The sequence below is a fragment of the Cheilinus undulatus genome, linkage group 1, assembly GCF_018320785.1.
Source record: "Cheilinus undulatus linkage group 1, ASM1832078v1, whole genome shotgun sequence".
Taxonomy (NCBI): domain Eukaryota; kingdom Metazoa; phylum Chordata; class Actinopteri; order Labriformes; family Labridae; genus Cheilinus; species Cheilinus undulatus.
Genome location: NC_054865.1, coordinates 18,326,227 through 18,349,122, shown reverse-complemented (window position 1 = coordinate 18,349,122; position 22,896 = coordinate 18,326,227). Strand labels below are relative to the sequence as shown.

Below are 22,896 nucleotides of genomic sequence, written 5' to 3'. Positions count from 1 at the left end.
AGGTCAAGTGTGCAGGGTGTTGGCTGTGTGACAAAAGCAGTGCCTCGGCTTGTCTTCACAGTTGTCGAGGGAAAAACGGAAAAAAAGATGGCTCAGAGGGTTGTTCATTTACAGTAGGAAAGAATAAAAAAAATCAATCCACCATAGTCCAGAAGTGTTTTGCTTCTTCACTCATCCACATTCAAACTAGCAAGCATAATCTCTGTAATTGAATCACTATGGTAAAATTAGATGAAGTTCACTGCTCCACAGCACTGTTGTGTGGCACGTTTGACAGTCCAGAATTTGAAATTCATCCCAATCACAGTCTGCTAGAGGCCTCAAAAGAGCATGAGTTTTGTTTTCTCTAGTAAACCAACCCAACTTCATCCTCCCAACGAGGCTGCTGATACGGTTCATATTTGGCAGCTAACATGTTACTCAAGAAAGGCTTTATTTTTCACCATCACAGAAAAATGTGCAGATTTTCAAATAGATGACAGATTCCAGGCCCAGAGTGGCTAGTCTGTAGAACCAGGAGAGTTCCTGGTGGGCTAGGCAGGCTAGGATGGACACAGGCAGGAGCAATTATTGTTCGAGTTACGTTTCCCTTCACAAAATACTCTCTCTCTCTCTCTCTCTCTCTCTCTCTCTCCCTCCCTGCGGTTGGTCGAGCAGAGCGGACCATACATGTCTGTCTGACTGGAAACAAAAACCGTTACATTGGTTCCACGTTTACCATGTCAGTGGTTAATCCCCCTGACCAAAGACAGTCAAAGTGATAATGTAGAGAGAAAGATGGATAATAACTAAAGCAAAGTTGGTGAAAAAGTTAAATGGAGAGCTTTAGAAGCTCTCGTGACCAAATGTGCACATTTATTTTGTTATCATTAGCTCACAGCTCAATGTAAATGCGACAGGTGGAGATAACACAGGTAAGCTAGCAGAATCGGTGTTCAACACGTGACAAGGCATGAATTCTGCAAACCAAAGTTTATTCATCAAACCAATGAATTGTATGATTTTATAGCCTGTACAACAATGTATAAGTATACAACACAAATAAGCTCAATGCAAACAGTAGCTGTCTTCAGCAGCTGCAGCTGCTCCACCAGTTTGCTGCTGAAAAGAAGATCCATTACTACGCATAAGAACAAGCCATAAGAGTGGACAGGTGGGATTCAGTCAATATTAATGTGCAAAAAGAATACAAGCCCCAGTACAGAGCTCAGTTTGATTGTTGCTGTCAGTAATACACAAGACAAAGGCTCGCTGTTGTCCTACAGTGTGAACAATTACACATGGTTAAATTGGTCTGAGAATATCTCTACCTCAATGCTAAAAGTCACTTTTAATTAAATGTTTATGTTAATGTTGTGTAAACATTGGTATAATTATGATAATCCGTAATTGAATAGTTTTAGCGAAAGGTTATGAACTAAAGCGGGTTGGTCTGAGCCTTGAAACAGTAGTAGCAGGTGCTATACCAGTTTCACATGTCACTGATAATATTTCTGCAAAGAAAGGTTTTCTACAACATCATTGTCTTGAGTTTAAAAGCATGCATTGTGTTGAAGTGCACATTAGATGCCAAGCTAACCCCTGTCCCACTACAGGGACAGGGGTTAGCATCTTATAGCATCTTACACAACTTTTAAGATGTGTGTTTAAACTGATGATTTGCTTGTTTTATGTCCATGATGATCCAGAGAAGCAGACAATGTCAGAGAAGCAGTTGAAGCCCTACATGTACACTCAGCTCTGCTAAAGCTAAGCTAAATCAATGATAAACATTCCTTTTTTGAAAGTTGAAAGTTCTTCACAATAAAAGTCCAGGAAATATGGTGTAGTCAGTTATGGTTTGAAACACCTCAGCAGGAGAGAAATGAAACTTACAACTACCACTCTCATATGTTTCTACAACAACAAAAAGGGAGCAAATAACAGACCACCTTTAAAAAAAATAATAACATAAAATGACAATAATCTGGAACCTGACCTTGAGATAGTTCTAAAATTCCTCAATTTTACACACTGCACCTTTAAATGTTATTCCTTTTAATTCTGTAAAACACTGAAATAATGCAGCTTACGCCAAGTGCAGAAAAAGCACGTGATATAAAGGGACAATGCGTCAAAACTTGAGATTTGGGCACAAAACACAATTTTTTGTTGGTGCAAAATTTTGAAAGGCACTTATAAAACATCACTTTGGAGCCTTCATACCCTTTTTAATACACATGGATCCACTGTCTATCATAGTGCTTTATTCTCTGCTGTTGTTTTGTATCACTTACTCCATAGTAACACAATGGGCATCTGTCTCCTCTGTGAAAACTGTAGCTGTAACAGAACATTTGTACATAAATCAGCATGCTGACAACTATAAAGACAGACTCCAGGTATCTTGGCCTCACCTCTAGGTCATTGTTACTTGTCCATCTTAATATATAGACTTAACTCTGTATTTAAAGAAATACAGTTGAACAAATATGCAATAAATCCTCTGGTCAAAGATAATATCTTTTTTTATCTTAAACTGTCAAAGATTTATAATTGGTTTTTGTCTTCAGTGGGGTGGACTTGGACCATTTTAAGCTGGCTCTGATCTGTTGGAGTAGTTTTAGTGCTTTTAAGATTTTTTTTAGCTTTTTAGACAGCTTTAGTGATGACTGCATTTTTTCATCAGTTTCTAAAATGGCTATGTTCAGGGTAAAACACTGCTGTCACTTGTCTTTTTTTTTTGTTTGTTTTTTTTTTTTTTTTGTATTATTTTCTTGTATTTGATAATAATGGTTAAAATCTGTCATTATCAAACAAGTAGGACTGATGGAACACAATAATAGGACCATGATCCCAGTTATTAAACAACAACAACACATCCCACGTAATTTCCCTTTAATGAGGAAGACACAATGGATAAACTGTAACAGCCCTCTAGAAAAACAAGTGTTTCATTATTCATTCATTCACATAGCTTAAGAGCAATGGCATTGTTTTACCACTGACCTCTAAACTGTTTGATAGATTAATGAATCTCTCTTGTTTTCCTGACTTTACTATCACATTTGGAAGAACATTTTACATACAGCAAACCACACTTGACGCATCATTACACAAAACTAGACTAATTTTATATGTTTTGCTCTGCCACACCCTAATCTCTTTCTTTTTTCTTCTTTTCTGGTCATTGAAAATCTGTGAGCAGGATCTAACTACCCCATAACTCGTGATGTAAAACCCCCATGTCGCTCTGTCTCTGTCTCTTTTTCTGTAGCACGTACGTGTGGCAGCAACCTAAGGGGGCCCAGAGGGGTCATAACTTCTCCTAACTACCCTGTTCAATATGAGAACAACGCACACTGTGTGTGGGTCATCTCTGCAATGGACTCTGGGAAGGTAAGCTCATATTTATTATTTTTCCCTCCTTTATTTTACCAGACATTTTGATCATAAAATTATTTTATTGTGACTCAGAGAGTAAAGGCCTCTTGTTGTTTGAGATGACTTACGTCAGGTATAATCTAATGGAATGATCTTAACATGCAAATGTCTGTTATTTTAGCTTTTCAGTGCCAGTGTTGTTGCCAATACTTTTATTAAGAATTGTATAGTATATATTTTTTCAGCCTGTATTGTGACTTGGTAACATTAAGGCAACTGCTCTTCATTATCAAGAAAGGAAGGTTTAAGATATGAGTGTCAACAGACTGTATAAAAATAGTCTTCAAGTGTGTATAATAATTTGGACAATATACAGTGCTTTTTAAAAGTATTTGACCCCTTGGATGTTTTAGCCTTTTATATTTATTTTAGAAATCAATCATTATCAATTTAATTTGGCTTTTCCAGTCCAGTCACTGGTTAATCAATATTCCTGGCTACCATTACACTATTAAGTCAAAAGAACAGCCCCCCAGAGTTCAGTTAAATCCATCATCAAGAACTGGAAGGGTTATGGAACTGTGTAAATCTGCCTAGATCGGGCCGTCCTCACAAACTGAGTGACCAGAAAGTTATTTTGTCTCATGGGACCAAAACAGTACTTTTTGACCATCAGATGAAAAACTGTTTGGCAGACACCAAACACTGCACATCGCCACAAACACTTCATCCCCACTGAGAGGCACAGTGGTGGCAGCATCATGCTGGAGGGATGCTTTTCGGTCCTGGAAGGCTTGTCAAGATAGAGGTTTAAAATGAGCGAAGCAAAATATAGGAAATCCTGGCAGACAATCTTATTCAGTCTGCAAGAGAACTATGGCTTGGGAGAAGACTTATTTTCCAGCAAGATGATGACTTCGAAACATACAGCAAAAGCTGCACAGAAATGGTTTAAAGACAACAAGGTGAATGTTTTTGAGTTACCGAGTCAAAGCTCAGACCTTACTCCAATAGACAATTTGTGGCTTGACTTTAAAAGGACTGTTTAAGACCAATCCCAGAACGACAGAGGTTGAGCAGTTTTTTAAAGAAGAATGGAGTAAAATTGCAGTGTCCAGATGAACAAGCCTGATTGAGACCTATCCACACAGACCCAGAGCTGTGATTCTACTAATTTCTGACTTAAATGGGGTTAAATCTATGCAGTCACTTATTTTACATTACATTACGTACATTTTTAAATAATCAATGTGAATCTGTTTTCACATTGGTATTAAAGAGTTTGGTTTTGTTTTGTTTTGTTTTTTTTGTTTTTTTTGCCAAAAGCCAAATTATCTTGACCATGATGGATTTATAAAATCAATAAAAATGTAAAACATCGGAGTGGATGAATACTTTTTATAAACACCATGTAACCGTATCTTTACGTTGCACAGAAATGAAGCCAAAATAACCCCTGTGGAATTGGCACCACACCTCATCCCCTTAATCAACTAATAAATCTTCACAAATCACAGCCACTTATAATGTGGAAATTTTTAGACTGTTGGGTTCATGTTCTTTGTGCTCACTCTTTCTTTTTCCCTCCTATACACTTCTGTAACATTAGCTTGACTGTTGGTTTTCTGCTCTGCTTTAGTGATGCTTAACTGATGCAAAGAAACAGTTTTCGACATGGATGACTAATGTGATGCTGCACCACAAACAAAAACAAAAAAGAAACTCAAGTTGTGTGCCAAGGCTCCAGCACCAGCAACACAATTGGCAAATTTAACATGCTAACAATACACTAACAGGGTTAAATAAAGAATAGTGAAAGGAGCACTTGTTCTACACATGTAAAAGAGTAGGCAGCAACTTGAAACCTGAAAGGTTAAAGAGCATTCTCTGGTCTATCTTCTTCTGTTTACCAAGTTGGATACAGATATGGAAATCTATTTTGCAGGGAGTCTCTGTTTTTCATCCGTGTGCACTTCAGGGAGTAGCAATCACAGAGCAGGTTTTTGGTTGGTTTGATATCCAAAATTTAGTTTTTGTTGTGAAATGGAGTTTCATTGTTTTTTTTGTTTTTTTTGTTTGTTTTGTTTTGTTTTGTTTTGTTTTGTTTTTTTAAGTTTAGGCTGTTTTCAGAAGGTCTTCTTATCTCTTTTAAAACCCAAGTATTAACCATTCAGGCTGTTTGTATAGGTTTGTATGTAGCCGCTGTCCAAGGTGCTGAAAGGACAGATTAAAAGCATCATAGTAGTTCAGTTGTTCTTACATGTGTGTTCAGTCTTGTTTGCTTTTTGTGACTTAAAATATCAATTTTATCCCTGATCTATTCTTCCTGTGCCGCAAAATATTGCTCTTTACAGGTATTCTAAGAAAGGTGTGTTTATAGAAGGGTAGGGGACAGGACGTCGTTTTTTTGTTTGTTTTGTTGAGCAGTTATCTCTATATTCTAAACCAAAAGATGAAAAATAGTACAGAAACAGGTGATAACCTATTGTATTTCAATATAAAGGGTTTGCCCCCTCACCATTCTTTCCCCTCAGTCCCTCATCCTATTGCTGGGTTTGTACTGAATGTTCTCTTATGTGGTCCGATGTTGGGGAGGATTTTTACGAGCCGGTATTGTTTTCTTCTTTACTGACTGAATCCTGTTTTCATTGGTGATCTAATGGTCGCCACCACACCCCTTCAATATTGTGAAGCCACTTTGTTGGTAAGTCCTTGTAGTATAGGTATGAATAATTTATAAACCGGCGGTACAACATCTCTGGTTTCTTTATCTACTGTTCCTTTTTGGTATTATCTTCTTCATGTCTCCTCACATATCGTCACTTCGCTTCCCTCCTCTCTCTGTTCTTGCTAACTTCCCTCTCCCCCTTACCTTACCCCTACCTCTCATTTTTTTACCTAGCATCTCCACTCTTTATTCTTCACTCCTTTCTCCTCACCTACTCTGCTAGGCGCTGCTCTCTCCCCATATATCCTCCTCCTCTCATCTTCTTTCCCTCTTTCACTTTGATTTGTCTAAAGTGTTAAGCTTGAAAACGTCAAGAATGGAGAGAGGCACTGGGCCCATTGAAAGCCACAGAGAAAAAATAGAGAGAGAGTGGTAGAGTAGAAAAAGAAAAAAATGGGGTTGCATATTCAGCAAGGTACTTCACGATTAAAAAGTGAGCTCCAGGAAGAGAGCAATGGAGAAAAGACTGAATGTCCAAGCAGGCACTTGACATGTGACATTGAAGTTTTCTCTAAAGAGGGATGGAAATGAAGTCGAAGCTTCGAGGATAGAGGAACAGTCAGATACAATGACGGAGAGGGAGCAGAAATATGTCAGAGGGAGCGAGAATAAAGGCACAGAAATGGCCTTTGTGCTCTCCAGTCTGTGTCTCTCTGACCTTGATGTAGAGAAAAAGGTAACATAAGTTGGCCAATAGCTACCAAGTGTTTGTGTCTGTGGGCCTTTCTCTGTATAGCACCTTCACCCAGACTATGACTTTTATTTTGTTCATCCTTTCTACTTCCACAACCTTAAAGTGTGATTGATATTTTATATTCCTACGTTTTATTACTTAAAAGTAACACAGCAGAGAGGACACAAATATAAAGTGTAAGACTAATGTTTTAAGGCTCAAGAATGCATATTTAGGGTCATAATTTTAGGTTCCAAAAAAAGAAAAGAAGCCCCACTGACATGCAAATAAAGATACTAGCAGTAGCAACACAGCCAGGCTGATTTTTACACAAGTCCTGCAATTAACAAGGCAAATAGCCAACAGTTGTTAATAGATCCATCCTGAGTCCAGCCATTTTTGTAAGTCTCTGTCTGTGAACTAAACATTTTGACAGATTTTCTTCAAATTCTGCACAAATTTTCACCTTGACCTTACAATAAACTGATTCAATGTTTTAAGAACATAGGTCAAAGGTCAATGTCATTTGACCTCATGATCATCCCTTTCTCCCAGACCATTCTTGTAAACACAGTATTTTTAAAATACTTTGAGAGATTTCTTTAAAATTGTGTCACAAAAAGACTCAAGGATCAGCTTAATAGATTTAAGGTCATAGGACAGAGGTCAAGGTCTTTGGGCCTCATGTTCATATGGAAGAGGATTGGGACCAGGAGTGAGTGAAAATATGATGCTGTGCACCTCCAGATAAAAGGCAGAATTTTGAGAAAAAAGTGGAAATGTCTAGCATAAAGTTGAAATTTCGAGAATATAGTTGAATTATGATTTTGAGAAAAAATAAATAATATTTTTGAGAAGAAGTCTTAATGTTGCGGATAAATTCAAAGTTTCAAGAAAAAAGTTGAATTACAATTGGAAGAAAAAAGTTAAAGTTTGAGAAAGAAGTACAGTTAAAAAAAGTCAAACAGTCAAAGTTTTGAGAAGGTAATTTTTGAAAAGTTTTGAGTGAATTTAATCTTTGAGATAAAGTAAAGTTCTGAGAAAAATTTGAGAATTACGAGAAAGTTAAGATAATTAAGTCAAATTTAAAAAAAAAAGTTGGAATACAATTTAAGAAAAAGATGAAATGTTGAGAATAAGGTTGATGTTTTAAGGCAAAAAGTTGAATTACAATTTCAAGAAAAATAATTAGAAAACGTAACACAATTTTGAAAAGAAGTAAAATCTTTTAGAAAAAAGTTGAAATGTTAAGAATAAAGTTGGAATTTTGAGAATGTCGAATCTTACAAGACCATAACTAACAGCAGATCAGTGAGTTTTATTAGCTAAAAGAGGGAGAATCTAATTGCTGTTAAATCCAAAGTATAGGTGACATGTTATGAATGGTGCTGACATGAGGTCTCACATTAATGATTGGTTGTCTCCCTGCTGATGTGAATCATTTTCAGCTAGAACAAGAAGCTTCTTTAGAACATGTTCATTGCCTCTAGCACTGCTTGGCAGCACCCTGATGTTCATCCCCTTTGAACACAGTATATATTTAGTGCTTGAGCAGTTAACATTAGAATGTCCACTTATACTCAAAAATGAACTGATGAGATTTTGGAGGTTAAATGTCAAAGGTCAAGGCCATAGTGCCCCATGTTTAAACTTGCTTTCTAGGTCTTACTTAAAGGAATTTTCTTGAAATTGTGCACCGATTTGTATAAGGATTTAAGGAAGAACTGATCAGATTTTGGAGGTCAGAGGTCAAGGTCATTGGGCCCCATGTTCATCCCTCGCATGTTAACACAGTATCTCATGAATGCTATGAAGGTTTCTTCTTTTAAACAGCACGAAATCCAATCATGACCTAAGGATGACCTTATCAAGTTTTGAAGGTCAAAGGTCAGTGTCCTATGTTCATTCCTCTCTTGTGAATGTGATATCCTAAGAATGTGTTGATGGTTTTGTTTCAGACTTTGCACAAATGTCCACCATGACTCAAGGATGAACAACTTAGATTTCTGGAGGCACAAGGTCGTTGTTCTTCATGTTCATCCCTTGTCTTAAACATTTTATAAACCACAGAAAACACCACAGACCTTCTCCCTGACCCAGGACTGCACTTTCACCTTTAAGAGGCATACAGCGTAGCCTCTGGGTGTTAGTTCTCTTTTTGTTTTTAATTTGTGGTCTGACATGTCATCATTTTAACAGAGCTTTTCCCCTGCTGTTAGATTTTTGTGACCAAGTGCATCTCAACTCATTTCTGTTGACATGTAATCAGCTTTGTGTTCATAGTCACCTGCTCCTATTTTAAGATTTCACAGCTTAAGGTAAAAAGGAATTAATTTAGTCTCATTGAGAGACTGGAAATGTGCAGTGAATGTGTGACAGATGGAAAGCTATCCGTGTGTTGTGTGTGTATTTTTGGGTTTCCGGAGGTTTAAAATAGAGTACAATGCCATAGATTCACACAGCCTTACCTTATGACAGATGAAATGTCTTTTATCTGCTCGGTGTGCCGCCTGAGTGTGTGAGTGCTTGTGTTTTTGTGAGTGTGTGTGTTTAAAATGCTTGAGGTTTGAGAGCATTTTAAGAATGTGCTATAATGACAGATTATCAGCTACTACAGCTGCTGGCATTTGCAGAATGTCACTATCTCCATACACAGAGGGAGAGACAAGGACGAAGACGAACAAGGGGATAAAGACAGTTATAGACTAGACGAGTCTGGAGTAGAATACAATAGAAAAGAATAGATTAGGATAGACTATAATCCCATTGAATGACACAAGGAATTAAATAAACTCTGATTTATCCTCATAGTAAGACATACTGTAGAGTATGTACTCATATGTCGAGCAAATGCTTTGCTTTTCTAGTTTTGCTTTTCAAATAGCTTCAGAGAAAATACATAACTTTTAAATGAACACATCCTGGAATGATCAGGAGTCTTACAAGACTTCACATTTGCATGCTCATTTGCATGTTCCTTTTCTGTGCTTGATTCTGCAGACAGTGTGTTTGAATTGTTCTCAAGCACTCACAAAGCATGTTGCTTCATACCCATCAGAGCCTGTGATTTTTGCAAAACAATGTAAGAGATGTACTAGCAAAGTTCCTTTTTTTAGCCCAACAAGTTCTTTAATAAAGATGGTTTAACAGTGTTGACAAGAAGAGAGAAAACCAGCTACTTTGGTGCAATTCAACTATGAATGCAATGTGAGAGGACAAAATGCATAATTTGAAGCCACAGTTGCCTTGATGATGCAGACAGTCTGATCTTTCTGTGCGGGTGGGGGATTATTAATCCGTACAGTGTCTGCCCGGCTTTAGCCACACAGTTCACTGAGAGGTTTTATGGAGAGGAAAAACAGCAACAGAATGTGAAGAGCCTCAACAAAACCTTGAAGTCAATACAAATCATTTGTTTAAACATTAACAGTGTTTTTAGGAGGCAGATATTTGAAGATCAATGTGTCAACATTCATTGTGGCTGTGATAGTGAGCTTTAAACCAGGTGACACTTTGAATTACAGCTGCAGTGAGTTCTGTGAAGGCTTTGTTCAAATTTGCAGCACGATGCATTTTACTCTCTATTTTAGAATGGCAGAAATAAAAACACTAACCTCGGGCACATTTTCTATTAAAATGACATTTTTGGGATGAGAGATGTAAAACAACATAATGCTGATGCAGGTTGGCACTGTGGAGAACAGCATTATGCCACTTTTATACTTATTGTATTTATTATTGAGCACTATTAATGCAGTAATAATAACAGTAAACACAAATAAACTGCATGCTGTTTCTGAAAACCCCTGGTGCACAGTTTGGTGCTGTAATCCCTGAATGTTAATATTATGCCATCATATTTATCTTGTTAACAAAAATTACGCACATCAAGCAATATACGTGAGTGTCAATGTGCTTGAATTAGCATAGTGGCTACTTCTCACTCATAGCCCTAACCCCCCAAAATCCATATGCTCCTCTTGTGCTGTGTTCTGGATGTATAGCTGGATCTTGCAAAGGAACAAAAACCTTATGATTAAGTGACACCTCAAAGGACCATAAGCATTACCTTTGATTGTGCAGTGTTAATGGGGCCCATGCTGTATCACACTGGCCCCTGGAGGGAATGCATCAGTACCATTTCTGGTTAATATTCTCTAAAACATGCCAAACTTTCTCTGTCATGATTTTAAAATAGTAAGAGGCAAACTGAGACAAAACTGTAGGCCTCTATTGCTATTTATACTACAAAAACTATGAAGAAACTATTGAAAATTGCTAAATCAATTGCATTTTCTTATTTCCCTGGCTATTCTTGTGAGATACAGATTAAGTTATGACTACTTGGTGACTTGTGTATGTTGTCCAATCCTAAGCCTCTTTTTGATCATATGAAAAGCAGGAGTTGAAAAAGTGCATTTCCGTCGTACTCATTAAAAGTACAGTCACTCTGGTTTTAAATCTGATTGATTGAAAGTAAAAGTACTGGTCTATAAATCTACTCAAGTAAAGGAAAAATGATTTCATTTAAAGTTTCTTTCAAGTACTGAGTAGACACTGAGGAGTTGTACAGTAAAATCTGATCTTTCTTTATTGGCAAGAACAGCAAGAGAACAGATCACCAACCTGGTGTTCAGGTAAAGTCACACCTCTATCATAAAGTAAATTACAATGCAATGCACACTGATGAAGAATATGCACTATGCGTCCTTGAGGAACACCTAAAATCACTGGTGGGAATGCTAACTCAGCTGATAACTTCATTCATGGTGCAAATGTGTCTTACATCAAAAACCATCAACCAGAAACATGACCAAAGAACCCCAGCAACAGCCAAACACAACTAAACAAATACCACACATCTCAACACTCTGCCCAAAGGCATGGTACAGACCTCCACCTTCACATCTCCATTGATTTAAAATGGCAGTGGACACAAAAGTACATTTTTTGGACTTCATAGTGAACCCTTTAATTTGAATTGTAAGTGTAAATTCCCCTGTTAAAGGTGCTTTAAGGGTTGTGTTTGTTTAGAGAGAAAGAGTGGAGAAGAAGATATTCGAAGAGAGTAAATGGTAAATTAAGTTGAACAACAGTCATCTTTCTTTAGACTTTTCTCCATTTCATTCTGTCTCGTCCTCCTGCCTTCTCTGTCTTTGTCTCTTCTTCTTTCTTCCCTCTCTCTGCCGCGGCCTCTGATTGACCATTATTCCAGATGACTTCTTTCATCAGTAACATGTTATACAAAACTGAGGCAGAGACAAATGTTTTTATTGAAGCGAGTGTGCCTTTTTACACCCTCTTTGTGTAGCTCTAAGCACACAAGTTTCCATAGCCAATAAGTAATTCTGGCTGGTTGTCATTCTGTTAAGTCCTGACTGAAAGCAGCACAATCAATATAGTTTGTAATGGCCTGACAGCCTGTCGGCAAAATGGGGGCTTCATTTTGTGTGCATGTTTTTTTGCAAATGTGTGCACAGGCATCTGGATGTGTGGGATTTTATGAATGTTGACTGTGTGTACTCTGTCTGCCAACTTAATTGCACACTGCCAGAGGTTGTGAAAAATATGTTGTAGAGTAAACTCTCAACTTTCAGGTGGAGAGAAACAAGTGGGAACTTAGCGATATGTGTTTCTATGTGTGTAATGCCTGTGTCAATCTTTTGATTCATCAGTTTCAAGCAGATAATTATTTTGTTCAAGTCTGAACCACGCCTGACTGCTCACACACACAAACCCTGAACCCCCTGAAACGCCTCGTCACACACGCCCATTAGGCCTCTAATCATTCCTGTCTCTTTCCTGATGAATACATTTCAGCATGTGTGTGTATGTGTGAGCATCTGTGTGATTTAATGGTTTTAGGGCTGGGTCATTTTCATACCCTGGTCATCATCATTATCACTTTATTGTTGGCAGGACATTTTCTCTGACGTTCTATCAGATTCTGTTCAGTTTGACTTGATAAAGAAATTGAGACCAATAAGGCCTCAGGCAGAAGTCCACTTTGGCTCTAATACAGAGCAAGGCTTTACATGGTGGCATAATGACTCAACCTTATTATATGATCAAGACATAATGAGGAGTGAGAGTTGAAACTGTGCAGTTTCCCTGTTAAGTGATCAGTCTTTTTCTTTGTTGGTTGTATGGCACGAGGATGTGTTGTTAACCACCAGGCCAAATTCTAGTAATGAGAAGCACTTCAAAGAATGGAAAAGTAAAATGAAGTTCAGCGTTAGCTCATGCAGAACAGTAGTCATATACCCAGCCATGATCAGCTGATAGCCAGCTGATCCCAACTATCACCTCTGAGCTCCCACAGCCAATCACAGCCCTTTCTCTCAACACAGCAGTGTGACTTCTCTCTAATCCCTGTTTGCATTAATGCTGATGCACCATGCTCCTGCTGCTGCTGGCAAAGCTTAACCTCCTCCCCCCCAGCCTCCTCCTTTATAGCATAAAGCTTTGCACCCTCATATTGATTCCTGCTACTATCGCAAAAGCAGTTATGCTTTTGAATCAATTTTACTGTACGTTTGAGCCACAAGAGCCATAATCACATTCATGTCAAAACAGGCAGATATTTTAGTGCTTACATCCTAGATTCATTTTTCATCCTGCGTGTAAAGACTTCCTGTTTGTGTGTTGTAAACCTGTGTTTCTTGCCTGAGTTTATATGAGAAGTTTGCACTGTTAAGTTGCTCATATTGCTCCTTAAAAATAAGTCTTCCATGAAAATGAGAAGCAGAGACTTTTATTGTGACAAATTGGACAGAAATAGAATGCATCAATCATCGTTCAAATGCAACACTTGCAGAGAGTTGGGATTAACAGATGCTGCCTTGAAAGAAAGACCCAGCCATAGCCCACTTCTATTAATTGCCCAGGATATGAGACAAGTGGGATATCTCTTCAAAAAACCTTCAGCAGGTAAAGATGTTTGTTCTGAACATGCTGGATTTAAGTGACACTGAGACAACCACACCAGCAAAGCTGCACCTGTGGTCTCAGAGGAGCAGAGGCAGAAGTCGGGGTTGGAATTTACATTATTTTTTATCACAAATCCTTCTGTTATGTCACTGTTAATAACTGCTCCCCACCGTGGCTGGCAGTTTTGGCAAAATCACTTGTCATTGAGCAAAAACACTGCATTTACCTGGCTTCTAATTTCCAATGAAGGTATAGTCAGCAAGCAAACTAGCGAGCCAAAGTAAGATAAGGCACTCAGTGCTATTATATCATTGTAGCATTAGGGGGTCTGGATAATTAATTTTAGGCTTATGCACATCACTGACTCCAATATTTTGCCCTTCCCAAAAGACCATTGCCATGAAAGTCCAGACTCGCGCTGCATGTGACGTCACATGCACCGCATTTACAACCCACCCACCAAGTGAGGGTACAGGTGTCTGTGGAAAAGCAAACTATAGTGGGGGTTTAGCAAACTGAACCATACCATACTGTACTCAAATCAAACAGGACTACCTGATAGAAATGCAGCTTTAGTGTTTGATTTTATTTGTGACCAACAGTCACGCTAGCTCGTCTTGTGATGTGGAGATGACAGGCTTTTAAATTTGGTAAAATGGCATACTAACTGGTAGATCAGTTTGCAGTACATACTGTAGGTTTTAGTATGTGGGAGTAGTAGGATGTAGTTAGACTAAATCTAAATATGGATCCCAGAATAACATGGTGATACATCCTTATCCATGTTGTAAACAAGCTATTAGTTTTCCTTTATTAATGGCCTTGTTTAATGTAGAACTGAAGTAAGTGTATCAGCAAAGTCTTCAGTTATGCCTCATTCAAAGGAAATCAGACCACGCTACAGTGGTGGGATAGAATTTTCTGTCTCCCCTGAACGAGATTACACATGGGCCTACAAGGACAGGATTCGAGTCATAGCCTTCTCCAGGAACAGAGGAACCTCTTACTTTAACATAATTCAGTTCTTGGTACACACAGAAATCACAGCTGTGCTCTGTCTGCAAGAAACCAAGGCTGATCTCAACGCACTCTCCAGGTCACTCTAACATTTCAAGCACATTGTGTGCATGTTCTCTCTCTCCTTTGGGCAGAGGTAAGGATGCTTTATAGGCATAAGCTCAGACTGGGTAGTATGAAATAATAGCCACAGTGTAGAGCGACCTTGTATCTATCCAGTTGGACATGGGCTAGTCCAATGAAGAGTTGGACAGTTCCAGCATCACAAACTTTTGAGCACCTGGTAATTCATGAATTAGCTAAATACAAATGTACATTAAAAACCTTGAACATAGTCAGCTGTGGTTGTAAAGACATAAACCATACTGCTGGTGTCAGCCGATAACCTTGTATCTCCATCTTTCTTTCTCTTCTTTTCTCTTCTTTCTTTTTTTAAGAAATAAATAAATCAGTGCTACTGGTCACTCTTTACATCTGTCAGTGGCTTTTATACATTTTAAATCGATATAGTGTCAGACAGACGTTGACTATGACCATTCAGTATAACACAATTTGAAAAAAAGAGCTTTTTTCCCCCTTCCATGAAAAATGGTCGTTTTGGAGACTGGAGGTTATGGCCTGGAATTTTAGTCAAGAAAACTTTAGTCATGGATTTAAACATTTTATTCCAAAGTTGATGTACATTTTTGCTTAGAGGTGAGAGCCCTGCACAAAAGATGCTCCCTGGGTTAGCCATGCAGCACACTTTGACTCTCCAAGAAGCAAAAAGCCAAAAACTCTGTATAAGGTTGCAACTAAGGCTCAAGGCTAGGGATGAGGAGGCCGGGGTGGTGGAGGTGGAGCCTTTCCAGCAGCAGTGCAGTGTGATCAGTGCTGGTGTATCAGGGGTCACTGAGAAGGAAGTCATACTTAAATGGACTTCCTTGTTGAGAGTAAGAGCTGTGATTGGTTGAGAGTTTCGTGAGACAGTAATTCAGTCGGTTGGCTGTCAGATGGGAGTATGACTTCCATGTTCTTTCTGAACTAATGCTAAATTTCATTTGTTTCTTACTATATAACTGGAGTGTCATGAAAAGTTTGACTAGTCTGACAAAAAAAGCATAATCATCATCAGCATCTACATTGTTAATAGGAGGGATTTTACCCTTTTTTGCAGCTTTCTCATCAACTTTCTCACAGCTTTCTTTTCAGGAGGCTCAGTGTTATTAGGCACAGAAATAACCCATGAGCCTAGAGCAGGTGCCCATACACAAAAGCTACTATCCTTGATGCACTGGTTGCAAGACAGTCTGGCTGCAGCCTGATCATTTCTGACGGCCACTCTCAAGACTGAGAGAGAGAGAGAGCTAACGGAGCTATGTAGCTAGGTAGAATGTACAATTATATTAATGCATCCAAGCACGTGTAATATAAAGGCATGTATCTCCTTTACCCCTTTATCTATGCCCTATTTCTTTGTTTTTATGTATTCCTTTTTCTTTTTTTCTTTGTGTGTGTCTGTGTTCTCTATTTTTTTCATTATTTCATTGATCTATTTGTTCTAAAAAAAATGCAATGTATTCTCAAAGAACATTTGTCTACAACAATGAATTCTTAACCATTAAAATAAAGAATTAAAAGACCAAAGCAGCTACGTAGGCTACATATCTACATTATCTGCGTAGCTAAGTAAGCTTTTACTACATTTGCTAAAGCTTACTTTGCTAAAGCTAACTAATGGAGTATCATATCTAGTGTAGCAACTTAGGTAAAATAGTTTTGTAGCTAATGTGGCTAAAGCTAAGCTCACAAAGCATCTATGTTAGCTACGCTGGAATGTTATCTATGCAGCTATGTTGGCTTTTGCTATTTTTTCTAGAGCTAGCTTAGCTACTGTACATTGGCTTATGTAGTAATGTTGAATATATAGCTAGCATTGCTTTGTTGTAGTTTTTTCATTAATGTAATTGCCAGACTTTTATATGAAGAGAGTTGAACTAGAAAAAATCTAAAACTGGAAATACGTTGTACCAGCAAGCTGTGAGTCGCTGTCAGAAATGTACAGACTGCAGCCAGACTCCTCTCACTGGTTGCAGGATCAAATCTTGATCCCAGCACTGTTTAGTGCATATCTTCCCCTAGGATTGGACGACATTCATTTTTTTATACCATTATACCTTCCACAAATTTCACTTGGCTATACAGTTTTACTGTCAGGTGTTCAAAAATCAGATTATGCAGGGACTTATTGGCCTGTATGGGCAAGCACAGAACAAGTTCCTCCACTGGCATTTCATTAAACCTTTTATAAAAATGCTTTGGGTAAATAACATTTATAAGGACAGAAAGGGCTGGAAATGATTTATAGTTAAAGAGTACTTCTTACACTTCAGAAGTAAACTGAGCTATGGACAGAGATAGAGGTGCTGCTGGTGGAAATGGACACATACTCTGAATGCGTTTATTACAGAAGTGTGCTCATTATGCAGCACCATTGAAAATTAAAGCAATACCAAGGCTATTTTTAATACCCCAGGATAGAGTTTTACTGCCCATTCCTATCTTCCCCCACATTCCTGTCTCTCTTCAGCTTTCCTATTAAAATATAACAGAAAAAAGAAAAAAGAATCATGAGTCAAGTTAAGCCACGTGAGTCAAGTCCTGTTTTTTTTTTCAGTATTGTGAGATCTCCAACTGCATGTGTCATTTAAACCGTTTAGTATTACTGCAAGCTTAATATACAGCCTGCTGTTTACCTATTCTAATACTCTACACCTTGTTGCATTGCCAGGGCGTCATCACTGTTATTATGAGATACTGTGTAATTTGTGAACCATTACAAATTAAACATCACATAGGCATTAGCTCAGTGAGGATACATAGACTGGGTAAAATACATGAGTAAAGAGCAGGGTAAATAATCATCAGTGTCTATGGTAATGAAAAGGGATTCACCAAAGCTGCCTAATGAGTATGATAGCTCCATTCAAGGCTTTCTGCTTTTCAGGCATTTGGCTATAATTTTGCAGTCTGACTGTCCATGTTTCACTTTTTTTTTACCTCTGTGTTTGGCTCTCATGGATGAACCTTGGACCTCTTCTGCAAAGAGGACTGTCTGAAGTGTTACATTAATGTCTAAGGTTGCACTTTTGTGGGTGTTTCTTACAAAAGACTCTTCTAAATAGTGAGGAAAATGAATACATTTTCTTCAGAGCAGTTATATAAACATATTAAGATAAAAAAAAATCTGTTAAATTTCAGAATAATCCAGGCAAATTATTCCACCTGCAGACTGCTATTATGATTTTCCGCTGTATCGTTGCTTATAATGCAGTTCCTACAGTTGTGTCACCCAACTGTTCCTGAAACATATTAGCAGTTTATTTTCCTAAACAGTCAAGCCAGCAGGTCAGGAGCACTCAGAGGAGCTGTTATACCTTAACAGGGGAGTTATTCTAGATGGCAGCCGTTTGCTGTCTTACCACTTAAAGCACAGGTCACCTCGGGGCAGGACAACTACACATAAACATGGCACATCTGGGCACTCTCAAGGTGCAGCCAGCATCCGAGCCAGTCTATTTTTAAATTGACAAGCGCTGTATTCCTCCCTCAGTTTCCCTTTCAGCATATAACACCACTGTGTCACAAAAACCAAGCTGAGAAACAATGACATTTTATTTTAGATGCAGTTATAACCAGAAAAGCTGCACCTTTGTTGTGTCACATAATTTTGTTGCAGTGCAAATGAGTCTTTTGTTGAAACATCTCAAAGAGTTCCTTTATTCTTTTCCCTACTTTGTTCTTCATCTTGGCCACCTTTTTTTCCTTTTTTTTTTTTTTTTTTTTTTTTTGAGATCAAGAGTGGTACTAACATGTGCTTTATTGGCTTCAATGTACAGTATATATGGGTATACTGTGCTCACAATTTTATAGCTGTTTTACACAAATGTGTTTTTTTTAATACGATACAAGACTGAAGTCAATTTATTATTAAGCTTGATTCCTGTGTTCAAATTAGCTTACAATGGACCAATACACATTTTCCTTTCTTTTCTTTTCTTTGCAAACATGGGTAGTAGCTTTTAATCTTAAAGTTGTACACAGTAGTTGCCAAGAGTAGAGAAAATAAAACAATTGTTTAAAATAAAAGAGACAGTGTAAGACTGAGTATAATACAGTATAATACAAACAGAGTAATTGTCATTAAATGAAGTAGCAGTCTTTCTAGCATTGAAGCACAGAAAGTAAGGATGGGAGTATTATTTGCATTTGTCCCAAAACCATCATAACGTGACACACCATACAGATGGATTGACATATCCATTGCATGGATACATTTCACATTTATCTGGGAAACCCTCCCAAACAATGTGTTTGGAAAGGGCAGGACTCATACAATTCTTAGACAAATGCTATTTCTGTCATATTCATTATGAGCCAATCAGAGTGACAAGACAAAAGAAGCTCCTAGGCATGCTCAGCTTTGGTAAATAAAGCCCATCAGGGAAGCCACTGTTGTAGTTTCCAAATAATGGACAGTGTTGGTGGATAAAAGTCATGCCAAAGCCGGTAAAAAGGAGAGCAGTGCATCTTGGCCAAGAAAGGTTTTTATTTGGGTTCTTTTCTCCTCTTTCAACAAAGAAATGCTGACTTCATCTGATTACAAACTGTTACTACATCCAAGCTAATCGCTACACCGGCAGCAGCAATTGCATATACTGGCTTACAGTACAACTACACCCACCCACCCCTAAAACTATCCAAACTCATGCTGAAGCAGGTCAGGAAAAAAGCAAAACATCTTTTCCACTGTGAGAGCTTTCAGTGCAATTCTTTGCTCTTTTTTAATAAAGAAATGTGGTCCAGTCTGTTTAAACTTCTGCTTCTACAATAGCTACATCTGAGCTAATCTCTACACCTGCAGCTGCCATTGCTACTAGCTTCCAGTATAACAAAACTTCATCCGTAGCTACTGCCTTGTTGTCCTCAAATGACACTGATTGGTCCGGTGCGTTCTCAGACCTGGTGCAGTGGTTTCAGACTGGAGCTTTGCAAGTTGGATCTGGAATGGCATCTGGCCAATCCATCTGCTTTGCAAGGTTAAAAATAGGGATGCGGGTGGTTAACCAGCTTAATGGCTAAATTTTTATATCAAATTAGCCGGCACAAAATTGACCAGTAATTTATTCTAGTTACCTATAATTTTTATAAACACACACCTGAAATCTCAATCAAATGCTCTTAAAACTGTTATGAAGCCTTCCACCACTAGATATATAAGTAGTAGCAACCAGTCCATCAGCCATTAAGGGCTCACTCTAGCGGTCGTTTAGCATGAATAACTGTTTTTTAACAACCACATGACTTCACACAATAAATCATAAATGATCTTTTGCTCTTGGATGAACATATTCTTTTTGTTTAATTTATTTTATCATTTCCTATTAGGAGGTCCATCCAACAATCCATCCATCCAACAATCCATCCATCCATCAATCCATCCATCCATCTATGCATCCATCCATCTATGCATCCATCCATCCATCCATCCATCCATCTAGGCCAGGCTAAGGAAGTTGACCCAGACATCCCTCTTCCCAGCAACATTTTCCAGCTCTTCCTGAGGGATTCTGAGGTGTTCCCACATGAGATACAGTATATAATCCCTCCAGAGAGTCCTGGTTCTCCTGGTCATTTCTATGTTGTTTTTTATGCTTTGCTCTTTTTTTTGTTTAATGTTCAGTACACTTCAGATCATATCCAGGTAGTTTTAAACAACACAAGATGAAAAAAAATATAACTTGCACTACTGCCAGTTAAAAAACGATAAATAATAAGAAAACAGAAATATGCATCACAGATTTCTTGTTGCTTCTTTCCTATTAAATTGAACGTATACCCTTACACCTCTAATAGATTTTTTTTTTAATTACATTTCTAAACTTTGCCACCTTTTATAAGTTTTCCTTCATATTTTTGAATAATAAGTTCATAACAGCTGGCCAATAATCAGCCCAAATCTATACAACACAAATACACTTAGTAATCTGAGGCTCTTGCACTCATCTACATGAGCAGGATTTCAAGAATCTGGTTCTCAGTTTATGATTTTCACATTTTTTGGTGTCTTTAGCTTTTTGTATTGTTCACTTGTCTCTTGCACTATTAGCATTCTGTTCCTGTCATGTTTATTTTCTGCTCATCTTGTATCTACACCTTTTTTAAACAAGATTTTTCTCAACCTCAGAATCTTCAATTGCCTCAGCCATGTCTGTACACCTATAATATTTGTTAAGCAGTTGTGGAATATCAGAAGCCAAGAGTATGGCAATATATATTTCATAGTTTATATATATTCTGTTAAATTGATTTAAATTTTCCAAATTTGTATTACTTTTTAATTTTTTTGTGAGATGTTGAGACATGCCTATATCTGGACTGTCCTTCATCGTGGTCAGACTTCTACACCACGTCAGGCATTTCTTTGATCTTATCATTTGCTTTTTCTCCCCTTCTTTGTCTGTTTTTATTCCAGCCTGTTCCATTGTATTGAAAGGTGAAATATGGATTTATTTAGCAGCTCAAGCCTTCACTGTATTGTCTGTATTATTTATTCTCACATGTTTCCTTCTGTGATCCTTTTCCCTCATGCAGTCCAAAGACATGAAGGCCAGGTAGCCTGTTAATGAGCGCCTGGAAATCCATGCTCTTCCTGTGATTGCTTAGCCATCTGTCTAGGCTGCTCTCTACCCTCTGGTCACTCCATTCTGGGACCAATGGTGGCCCTGGAGATCTTGATAGACAATTAGCATGCGAAGAAAACTATGAACAAATGCTTTAGGCCTTACACACAGTAAACAGTTCACTAAGGCCTTGATTTATTTTAATGAGAGTGTGGCTACAGACCACAGGAAACACCTATGTGGCAATCAGTGCAGCAGTCATACCACCTGAAGCATTTATAACAGCATATAAAACAGTTTATTCAAACCAATAATTTCACCCTACAGCTTAACTAGTACCTCATTTTATTAACTGTAGTGGACTAACACCTCATTTTTGCTGCTTTTTATTGCTGCTCAGCAGTGTATACAGGCTGTTATATATCAATTGTTTGGATGGAAATCTGCAGCAGCCACTTTGTATACATCCTACTGCTACAGTCTTTGTTGGGCTGCATGGAATAAAAACATTTTAAAATACACCATAGCTACTCAATCCACAGTAGAATGAATAGGATTTCTAAAGCTCCCTTGTACTGCAAAGAAAAGAAAAAGATGTCTAAAATCCTTGTCATTGAAACACAAGAAATAAATTAAGTACAGCATTAAACAATTGAGTTTGTTATTATGTATTTTCTGGGAGTGATTGTATCCTTAAAATGGCTGCAGGTATGAAAGGTGTGCTGCTGTGGCTCGATTCATAAAGCTGGCTCCACCGATTGTGATACTGTTTTATTTGTCTGAAAGGCTTAAAGTAATCTATTTGAAAAAAGGCCCAACCTGCTACTGTGGCAGCAGACCAATGACTCAACATAGCTACACAATCTCAGCAAGATAATTCTCATACACCTTTCTGTCAGGACAGCTGTTCTCTCTCTGTGTGACTCTGATGAGGGTCACCTCAGAGAGGAGCAGAACTTTTTTTTATTTTGGGTTTTGTCTCAAATGGTAGAATGGTATTAAAGCTCAGCAGGCACATGATTTTAGATAGAAATATGCCTCTCAAAGCTTTAATACTGTTAAGCCTAATGAAAATGGTCAGCATGTAAAAAGTGGTCTGCAATATTTTGGGGGCTTTTTAGCTTTTATTTTGATAGGACAACTGAAGAGAAACAGGAAATGTGGGGAGAGATGCTAGGGGGGAGCAGCACCAAACAGCAGCCCATGAAAATTTTGCCAAATCTTCTCTTCCAATGCCAAACAGCTATCCTGCTTTTGCCATTGACTCTTGTTTTGACACCACAAGAAAATAGTTTCCTCCCCCTAAGCTGGATCGATTCCTGGTCTCGGCCCTGTTTGGTGCATGTCTTCCCCCAATCTTCCCTCATTTCTTGTCTCTCTTCAGCTGTCCTATCATAATAAAGGCAAAAAGCCTAAAAACTAATCTTTAAAAGAAGGTGTGCTGGGTGATACAGTTGATGGCTCTCTGCCTAGATAATCTGCAACAGACTGCCAGGAGGCCCGCCATGACTGCTCTCCACCAT

At 38.1% G+C, this 22,896-nt stretch overlaps 1 protein-coding gene across 1 annotated transcript in view; it reads left to right on the top strand.

Moving 5' to 3' along the window:
• Window positions 1-22,896, top strand: part of LOC121512451 (CUB and sushi domain-containing protein 1-like) — an 821,118-nt gene that overhangs the window by 511,490 nt on the left and 286,732 nt on the right. Inside the window, exon 10 of the mRNA XM_041791732.1 lies at window positions 3,257-3,378. Within this exon, the coding sequence (XP_041647666.1) occupies window positions 3,257-3,378 (122 nt within the window). The remainder of the gene's footprint in view (window positions 1-3,256; window positions 3,379-22,896) is intronic.